The sequence below is a fragment of the Schistocerca cancellata genome, chromosome 2 (assembly GCF_023864275.1).
Source record: "Schistocerca cancellata isolate TAMUIC-IGC-003103 chromosome 2, iqSchCanc2.1, whole genome shotgun sequence".
In the NCBI taxonomy this organism is placed as follows: Eukaryota; Metazoa; Arthropoda; class Insecta; order Orthoptera; family Acrididae; genus Schistocerca; species Schistocerca cancellata.
Genome location: NC_064627.1, coordinates 8496842 through 8514454, shown reverse-complemented (window position 1 = coordinate 8514454; position 17613 = coordinate 8496842). Strand labels below are relative to the sequence as shown.

Below are 17613 nucleotides of genomic sequence, written 5' to 3'. Positions count from 1 at the left end.
GTACCCATTCCTTGGACAACGATCGTTGTTTACTACGTATCACTGGAGACACAATTTGTGGTTTACTGTCCGACATAGATGGTGTACTACACTGTTCGTCACCTGTTTCAGTATCATTTTCGCTTGTTAAGCGCGTATCGTCATCATTGTACTCCTCACGTACAGTCTTAGACATAAAAACTGACCGCCGGCCGGTCTCCACAGAGACTAGGTCCGAGTCGTTCACTTAAGGTGGCCAATAAAACCGACCGCCCAGGACAACGCCAAGTCCGGCCATCTGCACAATGTTGCAGCACGGTAAGATGTGGAAGTATCAGGAGAACGTGTTATCTACTTCCGAGATGTTGTCGTGTTGTGTGAGCCCGTGGTATAGTGGTAATGGTCGTGCATTCTAAACTTATAGTCGCGTGTTGGCATCCGAATGTAGCTCTTACTTTTTTTAACCACATTTCGGCCATCCTCTGAAGTTACGACTGAACATCGAACATAATTCGCTTCACTTTCTACCCACCAGTAATAGCAAGTACTTCCAGAAACAATTCCGCAGGACAGCTCGTGGTTGCGACGCGATCAGAACAGCTTACGCTCGAGCGTTTGCTCGCGCTGCAGCGGCTACCGGCCACCGGCCAGACGCCACCCGCCGCCTCAAATCCGGCGCCGCCCATGTGAACGCGGCGCCACGCTGTCAGTTTCGAATTTGAAGTTCTAGTTATCATCTTGCAGTTAAGCATTGGATTTTGCATACTTGAAAATCATGAACTACAGTTAAGCGTTGTAAAGATGGGTCACAAGTGGAGAGAGGTGTCACATCTGCAACACGGTATTTACTTTTGGTATAATAGAGGGGTGAATGCAGAGGAAGCAGTTCGAAAGATTTGAACTGTGTGTAGCGCGAGTGCTTTTGGGAAAAATACGCCAAGAAAAGATGTTCTTGTCTCAACAGAGATTGTTCTGGCATGAATGATTTTCCACATTAAGGAAGTCTCGACTACTGATATAAGTGATGGATTAACATTTAACCATCATGCGACATTTGCATTCAACAAGCATGCTCTAATTCGAAACAACAAAAATTAACAGAGTAACGACTATTGCAGTTTTGCTTGAACGTCATCAGGTCGCTCATTGAGCGTTCCTATGCAATACTGTTACTGGTTACGAGTTGTCATGCCTTTATCGTTAACTTCCTAAGATGAAATGAAAGGCTGATCCCTATTAAAAGACCTAAACTTGAGCAAAGAGTAGTGTGAACATAATATTTTCCATGTGATAGCTCCAAAAGTGTGTTTTGCACTACGTATTCTTTCCCAAGGATGTGACCATCACAGTTGGAATTTGTTGCCAACAATTGACATACCTTTCAGTCGCAGTGTAAGAAAATCGACCGACAAAACTATATCACGTGTGCTATTGCATGATAACGCACTCTGTTGATTTGAGAAACAAAACTATCCAGGAGATTGATAGGGAAGTCATCTCTCAGGCACTTGTTCCTCTGATCACGTACTCGTAAAATTTTACCTTCCCTGCTCTCGATCGATCAACCGGCAAGGCAACTCGTTTCTACACGGAAATTCTCATCAAACTACACTGGTTTAATGACAACATTAGAACCAGTAGGTTTCTACAGGCGTAAAATTCGTAAACTACTTTAGCGTTGTCAGATTGTTTTAGATAGTGTGACGTTTGCTGATTAATTTCTTTTTGATGATTGCTATTGTGTTCAATAAACTAATGGAAAACGCAATTAAAATATTCAGTGTACTAATACGAATTAAATTCAGCTTATTATAGAAACGTCACAATGGCAGTCTATCTTAATAAAGTATTAAGTGGTCCTAATGAGAACCGCGTATTAAGTGGTAAGAAGTTAGAGGCTCGTGAGAATCTCGTCTCCTTCCAGACCGAGACCCGCACGACATAAAGTGTGCCGGAGAACCACTAGTCGCGTATCCACATAACTGTTCCACTGTGTTGACTCGATGTTCTCTTAGAGAGGAGCGAACCCACTGACAACACGGAACGCACACGCACGCACACGCACACACACGGAGCTGTACTCACCGGTCACGTTGAGCTGGGCCGCCGCCTGCTCCATGACTGCGGACAGCGCGCCGTGCGCCGGGCTCCACGCGACCCTCCCGTAGGAACTGAAACAGACGGCCGGGTTAGCTGGCGCCAGCCGAGCCCGTGCTACACCGGCGACTTTCTGGTCCAGGTCGACTACTGCGAGTGCTTGCGCTCCTAGTGCCTGCGCGTAAATCAGCAAGCGACCGCGTCGCGTGTGCGTCTACGATGTCAGTTATTTATAGATTGTAACGAGTGCGGAATTTTAATTTCCGAGTATGCCGCACACTGCACACGCTCGTAGACGAGAGACTGCGGCGGCATCTGCTAATATCGGAAGTTATAACCTATTGTCGTCGAGCTCGTTCGTATTACAGAAACTAGTTTTGTGCTTTCGTGCCTTCTTAATCTTGATTGTGGTGTTTGCTTTGTTTTCGTAGCACCTGCGAAGTTACACAAGGTGTGGTGTTTGCTTTGTTTTCGTAGCACCTGGGAAGTTACACAAGGTCTTGGTATTTTCCCCTACTAGTGTTCTTCTAGTCTACTAGAGAATCGGAATATCTGAAAGCAAAAAGTATTTACTTTCTACAGAGAAGAAAACCTATACTGTACATAAAGAAGAACATAAATATGTAAACGTGTATAATGAAAATTATTTTAACAGTGAAAAAGTCCAAGTTACAGGACTAGAAGAATAATTTTCGTTGTTATTTGGCAGTTAGCAAGAAAACAAGTTATAAAGGATAAAGCAAAAAGCCGCTGTTTCCTGCGTTCTGCGTTCTGATGTGCTTCCAAGTGAGTATTTTCTCTAGTAACAAATGTATACGTTCCGAAATGCTTGGTTGACACTTTTCCTATTTTTCAGTCATCGGGAGTATTAACAGTTCATCACGCCTCTTTTGATAAGAACTTCCACCGTGAATTCTGCCTCGGCCATTAATAAACTCTATTGTCGTTGCTCGTTCCTTCATTTTGTTACTATATTTTGAGTGCTCCCTAACAAGGACAGGACCTCATAACTCCACTTTCACCGTTCAGATGCCAAACTGCACAGAAGGCACCTTTCGCAACACCGCCAATTTTGGCTTTGACGTGTAAACGAAAATGAGCAGACGACACACGAGAGTCAGCACGCGAATGAAACGCTAGGGGCGCTGCAGGTAGACGAGTAGTCAGTCGAGACAAGAAAGTCGGTCGTGTAGAAGGGGCTTCAGTGTAGCACAGTGCAAGCAGTTTGGACAACAGCGTTCTATAAAAGTAGTTAAAAATGGAACAGGGTACTGGGCAAGCCTTACTTAGCAGAGAGCAGCGAGCGGCGTCACGTTAAGGAGTCTCCTGCTTTCCTTTGTCGGCTGGTGTAACTGCCAGACAACGTGCTTAGGTTGCTGCCGTGGGTGCGAGACCACTCGAGGTAAGTAAACAACCAATCCATTGGTAATTTCTGTTTTCTGCCAAACGTGGATATTAAGCAATTGCCCAGTGGATGTCAGAATTGCTCGGCCTGGCAAAGAACAATTGCTCGATTGATTGTGTTCCCGCTGGGGCTAAGCCTTTTGCCGCTCATCCGCCCACGCCACCCACCCACCTGCCTGCAGGCTGTGGGGCGCCCGCTGGCTGCCCCACTCTGCTCTGCTTCAAACTGCGCTCCTAAGCTTCCTTCATGATGTGGCCTTGTCAGCTCATTCAGCCGAGCCACACGTACGAATCACAAAATTATAATTATATTAACGCAATTTCAAATTACAGTCGAGGCTATTTTACGTACGGTAATACACAGTACATCGAGATATAAAACCGAGTCCCTCGAAGGCAGCCAGTTCTGCTCGCACGCAAAAGCACGTCCGGCTGAACCAGGCTGACATCACGACGTAAGCGCTATAAACACAAAGCGGAGATCATTAAGAAAATGTTAAAATACAGACTGGACACAGTGTTGTATGTAAATGACTGTGTATGATTGGTAGAGTACAAAGGTGAGATCGGATTTAGACAATGCAACGTTATCAATGCATTTTAACGGTTTTAGTTACGATATTTTCATTGTTGTTGTTGTGGTCTTCAGTCCTGAGACTGGTTTGATGCAGCTCTCCATGCTACTCTATCCTGTGCAACCTTCTTCATCTCCCAGTACCTTCTGCAGCCTACATCCTTCTGAATCTGCTTATTGTATTCATCTCTTGGTCTCCCTCTACGATTTTTTCCCTCCACGCTGCCATCCAATACTAAATTGGTGATCCCTCGATGCCTCAGAACGTGTCCTACCAAACGATCCCTTCTTCTAGTCAAGTTGTACCACAAACTCCTCCCCAATTCTATTTTCATTAATTGATAGTAATTACAACAACGACGTTTCAATGAAACTAGGTATCTGAATTGAGGTATTCCGGCACAGAGCTTCAACCGAGGTACTTAAGTTCTTGAGGACGCCTTGCAAAGGAAATGTCATAAAATAAATTGAGCAGTGCTCTTAAATCAGACACAGTAGGATTAGTTGATGTCCCATAAACCCAGTTAACTCATTGCTTATCATAGGTGGTTCTGCCTTTCAACGAATATTGGTAATACTGAGCACAGTTTTTCAGTAAGTGTGCCAGTGGCTCGCACACTTTTGATGAGCCGGCCGGCCGAGGCGGCCGTGTGCAGGAAGTGCGTCCCACGCGCCCCACTGGGACCGGCAGGAGAGTGGACAGCCGGCGAAGAAGAGAACCGCCAGCACTGCGGCTCGAAGCTGTGCCAGAGAGGACAGACAGTACGGGCCGTGGAGTGGAGGCCGTGGCGAACGTCGTGCGTTCACCACAACGAATTGTAAGGTGCGCTGCTGCGACAGCACTCCGTCTTCTCTCGGTGTTAACTGTAACTGAACTGCACTTCCAATGACGAATGTTGACTGAACTTAGATCCGTGCCTCGGATCGTCTTATCGTACTGCAATTTGGAGTTAATTACATCACCTATCTGGAATATCCACTGCGCCTCAACAGTGTTTCAGGCATCACGGCTACACTGTTTTGTACCGCCGAAGTGAACTGTTACAACGTCATTTCAGTGCAGCTACGAAGCAGTGACTGGGTGAAATAAGTGAAGCAAACTACTCTTACACTGGCAACAGTGTTGAAACACTGTGTTTTCATTACGATGGTGTTTCGCAACTTTTACACGAAAAGGATGATCCGTTGTCAGCACGTGCTCTGTGGCTCTACAGATGTTCCTTTCTGATTCTTGTTGTTCTGATTCTTGTTAATGTGTCGAACGAAAAAAAAAACCGTAATTACAGCGAACGCTGTATCAAATTTTAAACTTCTGGCAAATATTCCGAATAAAGGAGTGTCATCTGAACAACATGTGGTTGGTGGCCTCGTCTGGGTGAAACCTGCGTCCAGGACGAGGTGGGAACCGTATTCCCTCCACGTTATGTACACACATTGCTACTTGTGTTAAACGTGCACTCTCCATTTTCTCGTGTGTTCTGAGTTGGGAGCCTATAGCACCTACAGTCAGAGATTTTTTCGATGTAATTAAAACAGTATCAGCAAATAGCATTTGTTTCCCTTCGGGAAATGTAAATTCCACAGCTTAAAATTTTATATGTGCCTGTTATAAAGCTAATTGGTAAGCTAGTATACAGAGGCACCTAGTGCAATTCATAATCCCACCCACAAACTTTACGATGTGTTATACACGTCTTATTAAGTGGTATTATTAATGAGTGTCTGAATCACATACAACAGCGTTCGGACTACGAGGTATAGACCATATTCGGAAATTCGCATTGGCAAACCGTATTTCCATCACCCTCGCCATTTGCTAGTATTGTAACGCGAGCTGGTAGGCCAGCCAGAATGCTACATGTACAGCCGTCAACACGAATCTTATGGACATAGAATGACACGGTTTTAGAGCACTATGTTAGCAATGTCAGCTTGTTGTTAATCGCTGACACTGCTGCAGCTTCTGATAGATTTTAATTTGGTTTAGCCATAAACCATACGTCATCTAGTAAATATCAGAACACTGTGTGGGGCAAAGACGCAATATAAATAAGCCTGCGGAAAAAAGAGGTACGTACGAAAAGAAAGGTGAACACACAACGTGGTCCATCTGAAGTTTCGGATCAGATTATCTCGAAAACTATACATCGTGTAAAAATAGTGGGTAAGACAAATTTGTAAGCTCAGAGGGGGACATCAAATGGTACTACACGTGACCCCCAGCCCCCACCCCCTTGGATGGGGTGGGGGCGACTTTTAAATCTTAAATGGAAACCCCAATTTTTCATTGGAATTATCCATAAAAAGTAATCAAATTTTGCCTGAAACTTTTTTTAAACCATTGACAGATGGCGCTGAAATCGAGAAAAAAGTAAAATTGGGTAAGAACTCTGATTTATTTACAATGATCCGAGAAGGACGCATCATATTGGTAGAAAATGTGCACCAATTCTTTCATTACGCCACATTAAGCTATTTTTTTTTACAAAATGTATGCTACCCGCCACAATTTTTGATGGACGGAGGCGGAATAGTATTAAAATCTTGTTAGGGAACTCTTCACAATTGCATTACTCACCTGACTATGGCTCTATCGTGGCCAAATTGCGAACTATGGCTCAGTATAAAGATCGGTGCAATGCGATCAGACGTCACTTCACTTTCAGATTATGAACCGTAAACATCAACTGACGAAAGTAAATTGTTCTTTAGCGAAACATGGTTCACTATCCTCCTACAGAGCTTGTTGATATGATGTTAATTTTAGGTGAATCCATAACAATTACGCTGCAGCTGCGCAATTGTATGCCGATCGTTTCCCAAACAGACGACATCCAACCGAAAACATTATTCTAAGTTGCACTCAACGAGCTCGAAATGGATACATGCACAGTCCACCTCGTCATTGCGAATACAATGAAAATGAAGCTCGTACCCTAACCGTTCTCGCATGTCTTCAACTCGATCATGAAATTAGTAGTCGTGCGATTCAGAGACAAACTGGAATACTGAAATCAACTGCTTTGAGGATTTTGAAGGCATATAATTATCATGCGTATCATATCACACTGACACAGGCAGTCTTCCAGTGGACCTTGGAAATGATAGGAGGTGACAATTATTTTTTTGTATACGTTATGTTCACCGATGAAGCCACATCTTAAACAATGGCGAATTATATCGTCATGATTGCCATTATTGGTCCCCTGCCAATCCACACTGGCACAGACCCGTTGACAATCAACACAAATGGTCGTTAATGGTCTGGTGTGGAATTTTAAATGGTTACTTGATAGGACTGTATTTTTTTTTTTTTTTGACTGAAATGTTACTGGGGAATCTTATTTACAACTTCTCCACGAAGGTAATGGAAGATGTTGATTTAGAAACTAGCAACGAATGTGGTTCCAACAGGGCGGAGCAGCTCCCCATTATGCTAAAAATGTGCGGAACGTTTTAAATTTACAGTGCCCTGGTCGGTGGATAGGACGGGGAAGACAAATTCAGTCGCCTCCACGTTCACCAGACCTAACATTTGATTTTTTCTTGTGGGGTTATTTAAAAAATATGGTTTATGAAAGACAGCCCAGAACCCGAAACGATATGGTGCAACGCATTCGAAGAGCGTGTGTAGCCATACCACGGGATGTGCTGCTCAAAACTGTGGACAACTTTCGCAGACGATCGACTTTATGCATTGAAGCAAATGGGGATAATTTTGGACAATTTCTTCGTGGCTAATTTCATCAGTTAAGCACCCCAAATTGTGGGAGGCAAGGGGACTCACACTAATGAAGCACCTCAACATGTGAGAGGCAAGGGGACTCACACTAATGAAGCACCCCATGGGAACATCATTCTACTACGTCCATGTCGTTGTTTCTGGGTAACGCTAAAAGTAGGATACAGTACATTTTGTACAAAAATAGCTTAATTTGGCGTTACGAAAGAATTGGTGCACATTTTTTTAATCGATTTGATGCGTTTTTCTCAGATAATTCTAAATAGATTTCTTCCCCAACTTTACTTTTTCCTCGATTTCAGCGCCATCTGTCAATGGTTTAAAAAAATGTTTCAGACGAAACTTGATTTCTTTTATGGAGAATCAGAAGCCGCAATAAAAAGTGGGTGTTTCCATTTAAGATTTAAAAGTGCCCCCCGCCCCCCAAGGGGGAGGGGCTGGAGGTCACGTGTAGTATCATTTGATGTCCCCCTTTGAGCTTACGAACTTGTCTTACCCACTATTTTTACCCGATGTATAGTTTTCGAGATAATCTCATCCGAAACTTCAGATGGACGACCCTGTATATCTGTATTGTAATGTTTCGTTAAGCCGATATCAAATTTTTCACTCTTCTACTATCGGTCCCTTCCCTTTCGTCATTCTGAGTTTCCTCCCGCCGGAGGTTCGTGTCCCCCTCGGGCATAGGTGTGTGTGTTGTTCTTGGCATAAGTTAGTTTAAGTAGTGTGTAAGTCTAGGGACCGATGACCTCTGCAGTTTGGTCCCTTAAGAACTCATACACATTTGGACATTTGATTCTGAGAGGACGTACTGCGTGTAGGTCAGACAACAATATATATTTGTGTAAATGTTTTTACAACACACCTTCTGGAAAGGGAGGCAGTTTCTTTCCTTTCTAAATTGCTTCATTCTGAAAATGATATGTAGATACACCGTAGCCTCTAAACTTCGAACAGATGGCGACATTACTCATGATTGTATTACACTTCATTCTTTATTAGGGAGCTGGATGCTGCATCTTCTTCTTCAAGAAAGAAGAGGTAACTACTTCTCTGTTCAAAGGAAAGTTAATATAGTATAATAGACTCTTCCAGCGGTTACCGTAGAGAGAGAGACTGTGGAAGTGCGAACTTAGATGCGTAAATTGCTAAGGTGAATGTATCCGCCAGTCACACACCTCTTAATAATGCACATTATTTGCACATCTTTATGGCGCCAGTATTGAAAACCAGTATAACTGGCGATCTTAAGAAGGGCGGTGCCAGGTACAGATAGTGGAAGTAATTAAAACGTGTAAAACATGTCGTAAAAATTTTCCGTTATATTAATTATCTTTTGATTCTTCATTTGTGTGGTTACAGTGTCCGTAGTTGCTTTACAATTCTTGAGGATATTTTTGTTCTGTCATTGCAACTACAAAAATGCGTGATTTTTTTTTTCACCAGACGCGTTTCGCTTTATTGAGGTAAAGCATCATCAGTGGTCTGTAGTTAAATTATTTACATTTTGATTTGCTTTCAGATCGAAAAGCGGTTCGTTAAGAATATGTTGAATTGTACTTACGGTGATTTCCGCTTGATTCCTCGCTTACATGGGGAAATGCCGTCTGCTAGCACATCATTGCTTTTCTGCATTAGACACTAATAATTTTGAAACTTCCTGGCAGCTTAAAACTGTGTGCTGGACCGAGACTCGAACTCGGGAACTTTGCCTTTCGCGGGTAAGTGCTCTACCAACTGAGCTACCCAAGCACGACTTATTCAGGAAATATCCCCCAGGCTGTGGCTAAGCCATGTCTCCGCTATATCCTTTCTTCCAGGAGTGCTAGTTCTGCAAGGTTCGTAGGAGAGCTTCTGTAAAGTTTGGAAGGTAGGAAGCGAGGTACTGGCAGAAGTAAAGCTGTGAGGACGGGGCGTGAGTCATGCTTGGGTAGCTCAGTTGGCAGAGCACTTGCCGGCGAAAGGCAGAGGTCCCGAGTTCGAGTCTCGGTCCGGCACACAGTTTAATCTGCCAGGAAGTTTCATATCAGCGCACACTCCGCTGCAGAGTGAAAATCTCATTCTGGACTAATAATTTTGGTCTGAAAGTGTGTGTGTGTGTGTGTGTGTGTGTATGTGTGTGTGTGTGGTGAACACGGTCTAAAAAGCTTTTTTGAGATCTTTGCTGCAGTAGTTCTAATTCCAAACTGTTGTTACTGTACAAAGCCTTTAGTTGGTCCATGTCATTTGAAATAATAGCAGCATTTGGTAATGTCAGCTATTATTAGGCATAGAAATCTAGGATTTGAATACATTCTTTACAACTTTGGGGACTAATTTAAAGAATATCTGTATCTGTAGAGATTAACTTGCCCTTTCATTCGCACTGCAGCCGTATTTCTTGTAGACTTTTTAGAATACTGTGACGTCACATTGATTGTTTTGAGTCTTAGAGCCGATCGGTGTGACCGAGCGGTTCTAGGCGCTTCAGTCTGGAACCGCGCGACCGTTACGGTCGTAGGTTCGAATCCTGCCTCGGGCATGGATGTGTGTGATGTCCTTAGGTTAGTTAGGTTTAAATAGTTCTAAGTTCTAGGGGACTGATGACCTCAGATGTTAAGTCCCATAGTGCTCAGAGCCATTTGAACTATTTTGAGTCTTACAGCGTTTTACCATATACTTAACCTCCACTAGGTCCTGTATAACCCATGTAAACATCTCACTTTTTGCGCTGCCTACATGTTTTGCAGAAATTTTCGCATATTTCAACATCTTAGATGTGTAAAACAATTAATTTACGACTCTGTTATGTTTTTTTAGCCTCTTGACATAAAATCCCGAGTTATCTCGTTTTTATTGTTTTGACAGAATCTTAAGATCCCGAGTATACTCAGACAACGTAAGAGCAGAAATTGTCTCTGTTTCCGTACTGATAATCAAGTGGTTGGCCACTAGAGAAGCTGGCTGTAGTCTTTCGGTTGACGTGGTTGCCACTCAACATCATCTTTCTCTTTGCAGCTTTGGATACTCAGTAACAAAATACATGCTTTCAGCCTCTGTCCTGTATTGTTATTTAGGCACTGCTTTCGAAAAAGGGTGGCTTTGGTGATCTTGAGTTTGACATTGAATTTAGTGGCTCAGAAAGTGGTGAAGAACAATGCGACGTTACTTCATCAGGTACTGAAAATGGCGATAGCTTCCAGTTGAGTGACAAGTGCTCACCAGTGGTACGACACAAACACATCAGTTGTTCTACGAAACGATTGTGAAATACATTGTTAGACTCTATAGCAACAAGGAAGCTAAAAAGTGGCTTCAAGTTTCGGGATATTTTAGTCAAGTTCCAGTGCATGATTATACTTGCTATTTTATACTTGGTATTTATGTCGAAAAATTTGTAACTCGTCATTTTGAGCTCTAAAAGCTAGCTTTATATGTCTGTATATAATATCATTCATTATAGGACGGTATTCATCAAATAAAACTTATTTTTTGGAACATAATGTTTTAGAAAATCAGAAAGTTAAAGGGTTAACACTGGCGCTATCTGTTGGTACAGTGAGACCTACTCGTGGTACAAATAATGAACTATCTACATTTCTACAGTGCCGCCATCTATTAGTTGCACTAATAACATCAAAGAAAAATGTGGCGCAAAAAGCGAACATTGCTCGTTTTCTACAGTGCAGTCATCCGCTGGTGACAGGAGCAACTGGGATGTGAAATATGGCATGAATTATTTCGCGTCTCCAGGGTTTATGGAGTAGTATTTAAGGTGAAACTCATTTTCAACAAATACAAATACAAATCCAAACATAGATACCAAATTTTCGGTATTTTAGGCAATTCAGATACTTTATTGTATCTGGCTGCCAAGCAGCGATGCAGGGCGCTCTCCGTCCCTGCTCCTCTGCGGCCTCGACACGTGGCTGCATGGGCTGCTGCTGATGCCGTGAGAAGGAAGTGACGATGCTGTTGTGACGTCATTCCCAGTCCTCTACCCCTCCCCTCAGTAGCCTTGGAATATGGCTGGATGTCATGATTCCCAAGATGACCTTGAAGATAAAGAAGTGGTGATATCAGAATTCCCGGAATGATCAGACTAGTTCGGGACCAAAGTTATCTAGTGCCACATTACTGAAGAGCCCACAACGAGTTTTCTTTGTCGCTAGGTCAGCTGCTTTTAACTTCTCTATGGAAGTATTTTAAGCCATTGCTTTCTTACCACGATGGCTGTGTACCTTGTTCCCGAGTTCCAGAAACCTGTGGCTCCGACATACATCAATGAATTCAGCAATGAACTCTCTAGACGACTGATGTGTATCGGCCGTTTTGGAATTCAGACATTTTTGCTGACAGATCATTACAATATTCCAAATTCCAAATCAACATCTCCATGTGCTGCTGCCAGCAGATTGGTCGCTGAGTAACTGTCAGTGGGTGATGATGAAAGTGCAGACTACCCAAGAGTGATGACAGTGAATCCATATACACTATGTGATCAAAAGTATCCGGACGCCCCCCATTAGGTGCACTGTGCTGCCACCTACTGCCAGATGCTCCGTATCAGCGACCTCAGTGGTCATCAGACATCGTGAGAGAGCAGAATGGGGCACTCTGCGGAACTCACGGATTTCGAACGTGGTCAGCAGATTGGGTGTCACTTGTGTCATACGTCTGTACGCGAGATTTCCACACACTCCTAAACATCCCTCGGTCCACTGTCTCCGATGAGATACTGAAGTGGAAACGTGAAGGGACACGTACAGCAAAAAAGCGTATAGCCCGACCTGGTCTGTTGACTGACAGAGACCACCGACAGTTGAAGAGGGTCGTAATGTGTAATAGGCAGACATCTATCCAGACCATCACACAGGAGTTCCAAACTGCATCAGGATCCACTGCAAGTACTATGACGGTTAGGCGAGAGGTGAGAAAACTTGCATTTCATGGTCGAGCGGCTGCTCACAAGCCACAAGTCACGCCGGTAAATGGTAAACGACGCCTCGCTTTGTGTAAGGAGCGTAAACATTGGACGATTGAACAGTGGCAAAACGTTGTGTGGAGTGACGAATCACGAGACACAATGTGGCGATCAGATGGTAGGGTGTGGGCATGGCGAATGCCCGGTGAACGTCATCTGCCAACGTGTGTAGTGCCAACAGTAAAATTCGAAGGCGGTGGTGTTATGGGTGTGGTCGTGTTTTTGATGGAGGGGGCTTGAGCCCCTTGTTGGTTAAGTGGCAATATCACAGCACAGGCCTACACTGATGTTTTAAGCACCTTCTTGCTTCCCACTGTTGAAGAGCAATTCGGGGATGGCGATTGCATCTTTCAACACGATCGAGCAGTTGTTCATAATGCACGGCCTGTGGCGGAGTGGTTACACGACAATAACATCCCTGTAATGGACTGGCCTGCACAGAGCCCTGACCTGAATGCTATAGATCACCTTTGGGATGTTTTGGAACGCCAACTTCGTGCCAGGCCTCCGTGAAGAATGGGCTGCCATTTCCCGAGACACCTTCCAATACCTGACTGAATGCCTGTGAGAGTGGAAGCTTTCATCAAGGCTAAGGGTGGGCCAAGACCATGCCGATGGAGGATGCCAGGAACTTGTAAGTCATCTTCAGCCAGGTGTGCGGATACTTTTGATCACATAGTATATACTGCTGCGTGCAGTCCGTTAACGGTTGTTTACTCTCCTCTCTAACGTACCTTCTAGGCACCTCCTTTTCACAATTTTAGCGTTTTAGTCAGAATTAACGTTGTGTTCTACCAATGACTGAAGGTTTTACTGCTTATTCAGACACTTGTTGCATCCCCGACATTTCTTCTACTATGACCTTAAACTACCCTATGCTGTTTCCACTGGCTGCCAGGCATTGCTATCGGTTATTTTGAGAGGTAATATTATTCACTGAAACAAGAAAATAAGACGGACAAAGAAATATGTGTCGAGAAGCGCATCTCTCCTGAGATCTGTTGTAATGGGAAGGGCTGAAAGAGTCTTAGCCATAGATATTAACATTGGGTGCACGGAGAGTTTTGGTGACTTTGTCTACCACCTTATTCTGTGTACGCCTTACACTGCACAGCCAGAACTGCAGCGTGACTTTTTTTGCACTGTAGTTTCATCCGACTTAGTGTTTAGTTATAGACAGTAAATTACTTTCAACTCATCTACATCGATCTACATCTACATCTACATGGACAATCTGCAAATCACGTTTAAGTGTGTGACAGAGGGTTCATCGAACCACCTTCACATTTCTCTATTATTCCAATCCCGTATAGCGCGCGGAAAGAACGAACACCTATATCTTTCCGTACGAGCTCTGATTTCCCTTATTTTATCGTGGTGATCGTTTCTCGCTATGTAGGTTGGTGTCAACAAAATATTTTGGCATTCGGAGGAGAAAGTTGGTGGCTGGAATTTCGTGAGAAGATTCCGTCGCAACGAGAAACGCCTTTCTTTTAATGATGTCCTGCCCAAATCATGTATCATTTAAGTGACACTCTCTCCCATATATCGCGATAATATAAAACGTGCTGCCCTTCTTTGAAGTTTTTCGATGTACTCCGTCAATCCTATCTGGTAAGGGTCCCACACCGCGCAGCAGTATTCTAAAACAGGACGGACAAGCGTAGTGTAGGGAGTCTCCTTAATAGATCTGTTACATTTTCTAAGTGTCCTGCCAATAAAACGCAGACTTTGGTTAGCCTTCCCCACAACATTTTCTGTGTGTTCCTTCCAATTTAATTTGTTCGTAATTGTAATTCCTAGGTATTTAGTTGAATTTTCGGCCTTTAGATTTGACAGATTTATGACGTAACCGAAGCTTAACGGATTCCTTTCAGCACTCATGTGGATGAACTCCCACTTTTCGTTATTTAAGCTCAACTGACAATATTCGCACCATTCAGATATCTTTTCTAAATCGTTTTGCAATATGCTTTGATCTTCTGATGACTTTATTAATCGAGAAGCGACAGCGTCATCTTCAAGTAACCTAAGACAGCTGCTCAGATTGTCTCCCAAATCGTTTATATAGTTAAGGAACAGCAAACGGCCTATACTCTGGGTATTTGACGTAGTGTGTCGCCTACTTACGCTGTTACTGAGCAGCATGTACGTGCAAATGATTCAGCCAATTTTCTTTTTTCTTTTCCACAACTTGTCAGCAGTAGAAATCTACTGCGTCATCAGTGTCACACACTGCTTTCGAGGATTAGCTGCTGCCTGTTCCGGACGCACAAACATCACTCACATCTTTTTTGAGGTCTTCCAGTATCTCTTTTCTCATTCGAGGATCTTCTGGGAATGTCTGTGACCTGGCATTCTCACGGGGTATTGTCTCCAACCTTTAAGATATTTTTGAATTTTTTCATTCATGTTGAAACTATTTAATTTTGTTCTAATATCTTCATTTTGAATCATATCTCTTCTGGTGCAGCCCTTTGTACAAGATTTGTTCAGACAATTCCGGAACCTCGTCGACAAGACTTTTCTGCGCTTGAATTTGACTCGCTGCCCACGGTCTCCTTCGGAACACTCCGTGCCTCGATGGACAGACCGCTCGCAGCGCCGCCTCCACTTCCAGCAGCAGTCTCGGTGCGCCTCTTGCGAAGCGCCGTCTGCGAGTTTTCTTTTACCTCGCCTATCGTTGCAAATCTTCGTCCTTTCAGTGGAGTTTTCAACTTTGGAAATAAAAACAAGTCCGCAGGGCCCAGGGCTGGAGAGTATGGAGGATGAGGTAGCGCAGTGATTTCGTTTTCTGTGCAGTAGTCACTGTGCGGGTGCGTTATCGTGAAGTGAGAGCCACGAATTGTCTCGCCAAGTTTCAGGCCGTTGCTTCTCATATTTTCTCGCATGTGTCGCAACCCGTCCCTGTAGTACCGTCGATGGACACTTCAGAGACCGTGCACTTGGAAGAATATTGGGCCTAGGAAACCGGTCATTTCTGTCGTTACTTACAGAGTTACTGGCACACATGCAATTGATGGATCTTAAAGAGTAATACATACTAGACAGAGGCCAAGCTTAGATTTATTTTTAACATTTACTTTAGTACTTCGTCAAATGACTGATTTTAAAATAATGTCAGAACGACATCGATCTAGTTGTTGAGCAAATTTCTTCCTCTCGAGCATCCAAAATGACTTGCTCACTCAACAAATCTGACGTATTTGTAGCAGAATTACAGAGAACTGCGGAACGTACCGAGTACACGCCAAAAATTACGTCAGTGATCGTATTGGCTCAGACATTAACGACAGTAGCTATTACGCTCACTGTTTATTTCTAAATAATCCTAGAAATGAACAGAAGGAGGCAGCCCCAATCGAGAGGCGGGTTGCGAGACTTCCGTACACGGTTACTACGAGTGTACGAAATGAGTACAGTTTTGAAGCGACGGCTGTCTCGCGCGTCAATAAAATCGCGGCCCGACCTCTACTCGTAACACAGTCTCGGCCTAAGCTGTGTTCGGGCTCGGTCTCCAAAGTGTTAACAGTTTGTCCCTGTGGCACAAATTCGTGATGAACTAAACCTTCAAAGTCAAAGAAAACTCTCAGCGTGCCCTTAACATTTGACCTGACCTGACGAGCGTTTTTTGGTCTCGGAGGATTTTTGCCGACCCGTTATGAAGATTGAATCTCGGGCTGAACATCCTAACCGTAAACCCACATCTCATCAGCAGCTACGAGTCTCTTAAGGAACATCTCGTGCGCGACCCACAAGCTCTTCGCAGACTGCGAGCCGGGGGACCGCCCCGGCGCCGACACCACGCCCTCCGAGACTCCGTGTCGGGGCTTCACAACGTGATCCAACTGAAATTTTACATTCTTCTGCGCTCTCTCGGACAGTCAGTCTTCCATTGGCACGCACAATTTCGTTGTTGTTTCTAACATGAGCATCTTCGGTGCACGTCGAAGATCGTCCTGAACGAGGATCATCTTTAGCTTCCGTAAGGATATTTTTAAACCGTGTGAACCGAGAACGGCTTATGCACTCATCACCACAGGCTTCCTGCGTCATTTGGTGTGTCTCTGTAAAGGTTTTCTTGAATTTCACGCAAAATTTAATGCAGACAGACGCGTTACTCCTCTAAGTCTGCCGTCTCGAAGTCGCAAACTGCGTGACACGGTGTTCTAGTCAGTACAGCACTGAACAACGAATGACAGACACACATCAATGAAAAATCCAGCAGCTACACAGGCGTGCACAGGGATGCCAACCGCATTTCGCTCCAACTCACCATCGGCGCGAAATTACGAATGTTCCAGAATTTCTTGAGCAGACCTCATATTGCTTGGGACACTCACCACTATTGTCTAGATTTTATTTTCTTCTTTTTTTGTGGTAACCCTAATTTCGCTTCTAAAGGATAACACAGGAACCGACATCACTTTATAAAATTTAATGATGGCCTTTTCTTGTACTTTATGGCCCTATGTTCTGCTAGTGGTAACACAGACTGCTTGGAATTTGCTTATTTTACTTTCAGTATCAGAGTCAAAATCAAAACCTATAGCCCAGACTAAATAAGAGATTTGAGACACTTGTTATGAAATTGAATTATCCAAAACAGTTTTGGATCTGACTGGTTGTATTCCTCAGAATGCCATAATTTTCGTTTTATTAGTAGAAATTTTAAAGTTATATTTCCTGCATATTTCGTTCATCGTGTATGTAAAGTTTGGAGGTGATCTTCATTCTTCTGAATAATAACGATATCATCTGCAAACAAAATAACATTCAGGTATTCCTCATTCATTATGTTAATTCCTTTCTTTACTTCATATCATATTTCCATTTACGAAGAATGAAGTGAAC

General features: G+C 43.6%; 1 protein-coding gene across 1 annotated transcript in view; it reads right to left on the bottom strand.

Moving 5' to 3' along the window:
- The window catches only part of LOC126161297 (phospholipid-transporting ATPase ABCA3), a 787342-nt gene that overhangs the window by 700278 nt on the left and 69451 nt on the right, over positions 1–17613 (bottom strand). The window contains exon 3 of the mRNA XM_049917041.1: positions 2065–2150. Coding sequence (XP_049772998.1) covers positions 2065–2150 — 86 coding nt within the window. The remainder of the gene's footprint in view (positions 1–2064; positions 2151–17613) is intronic.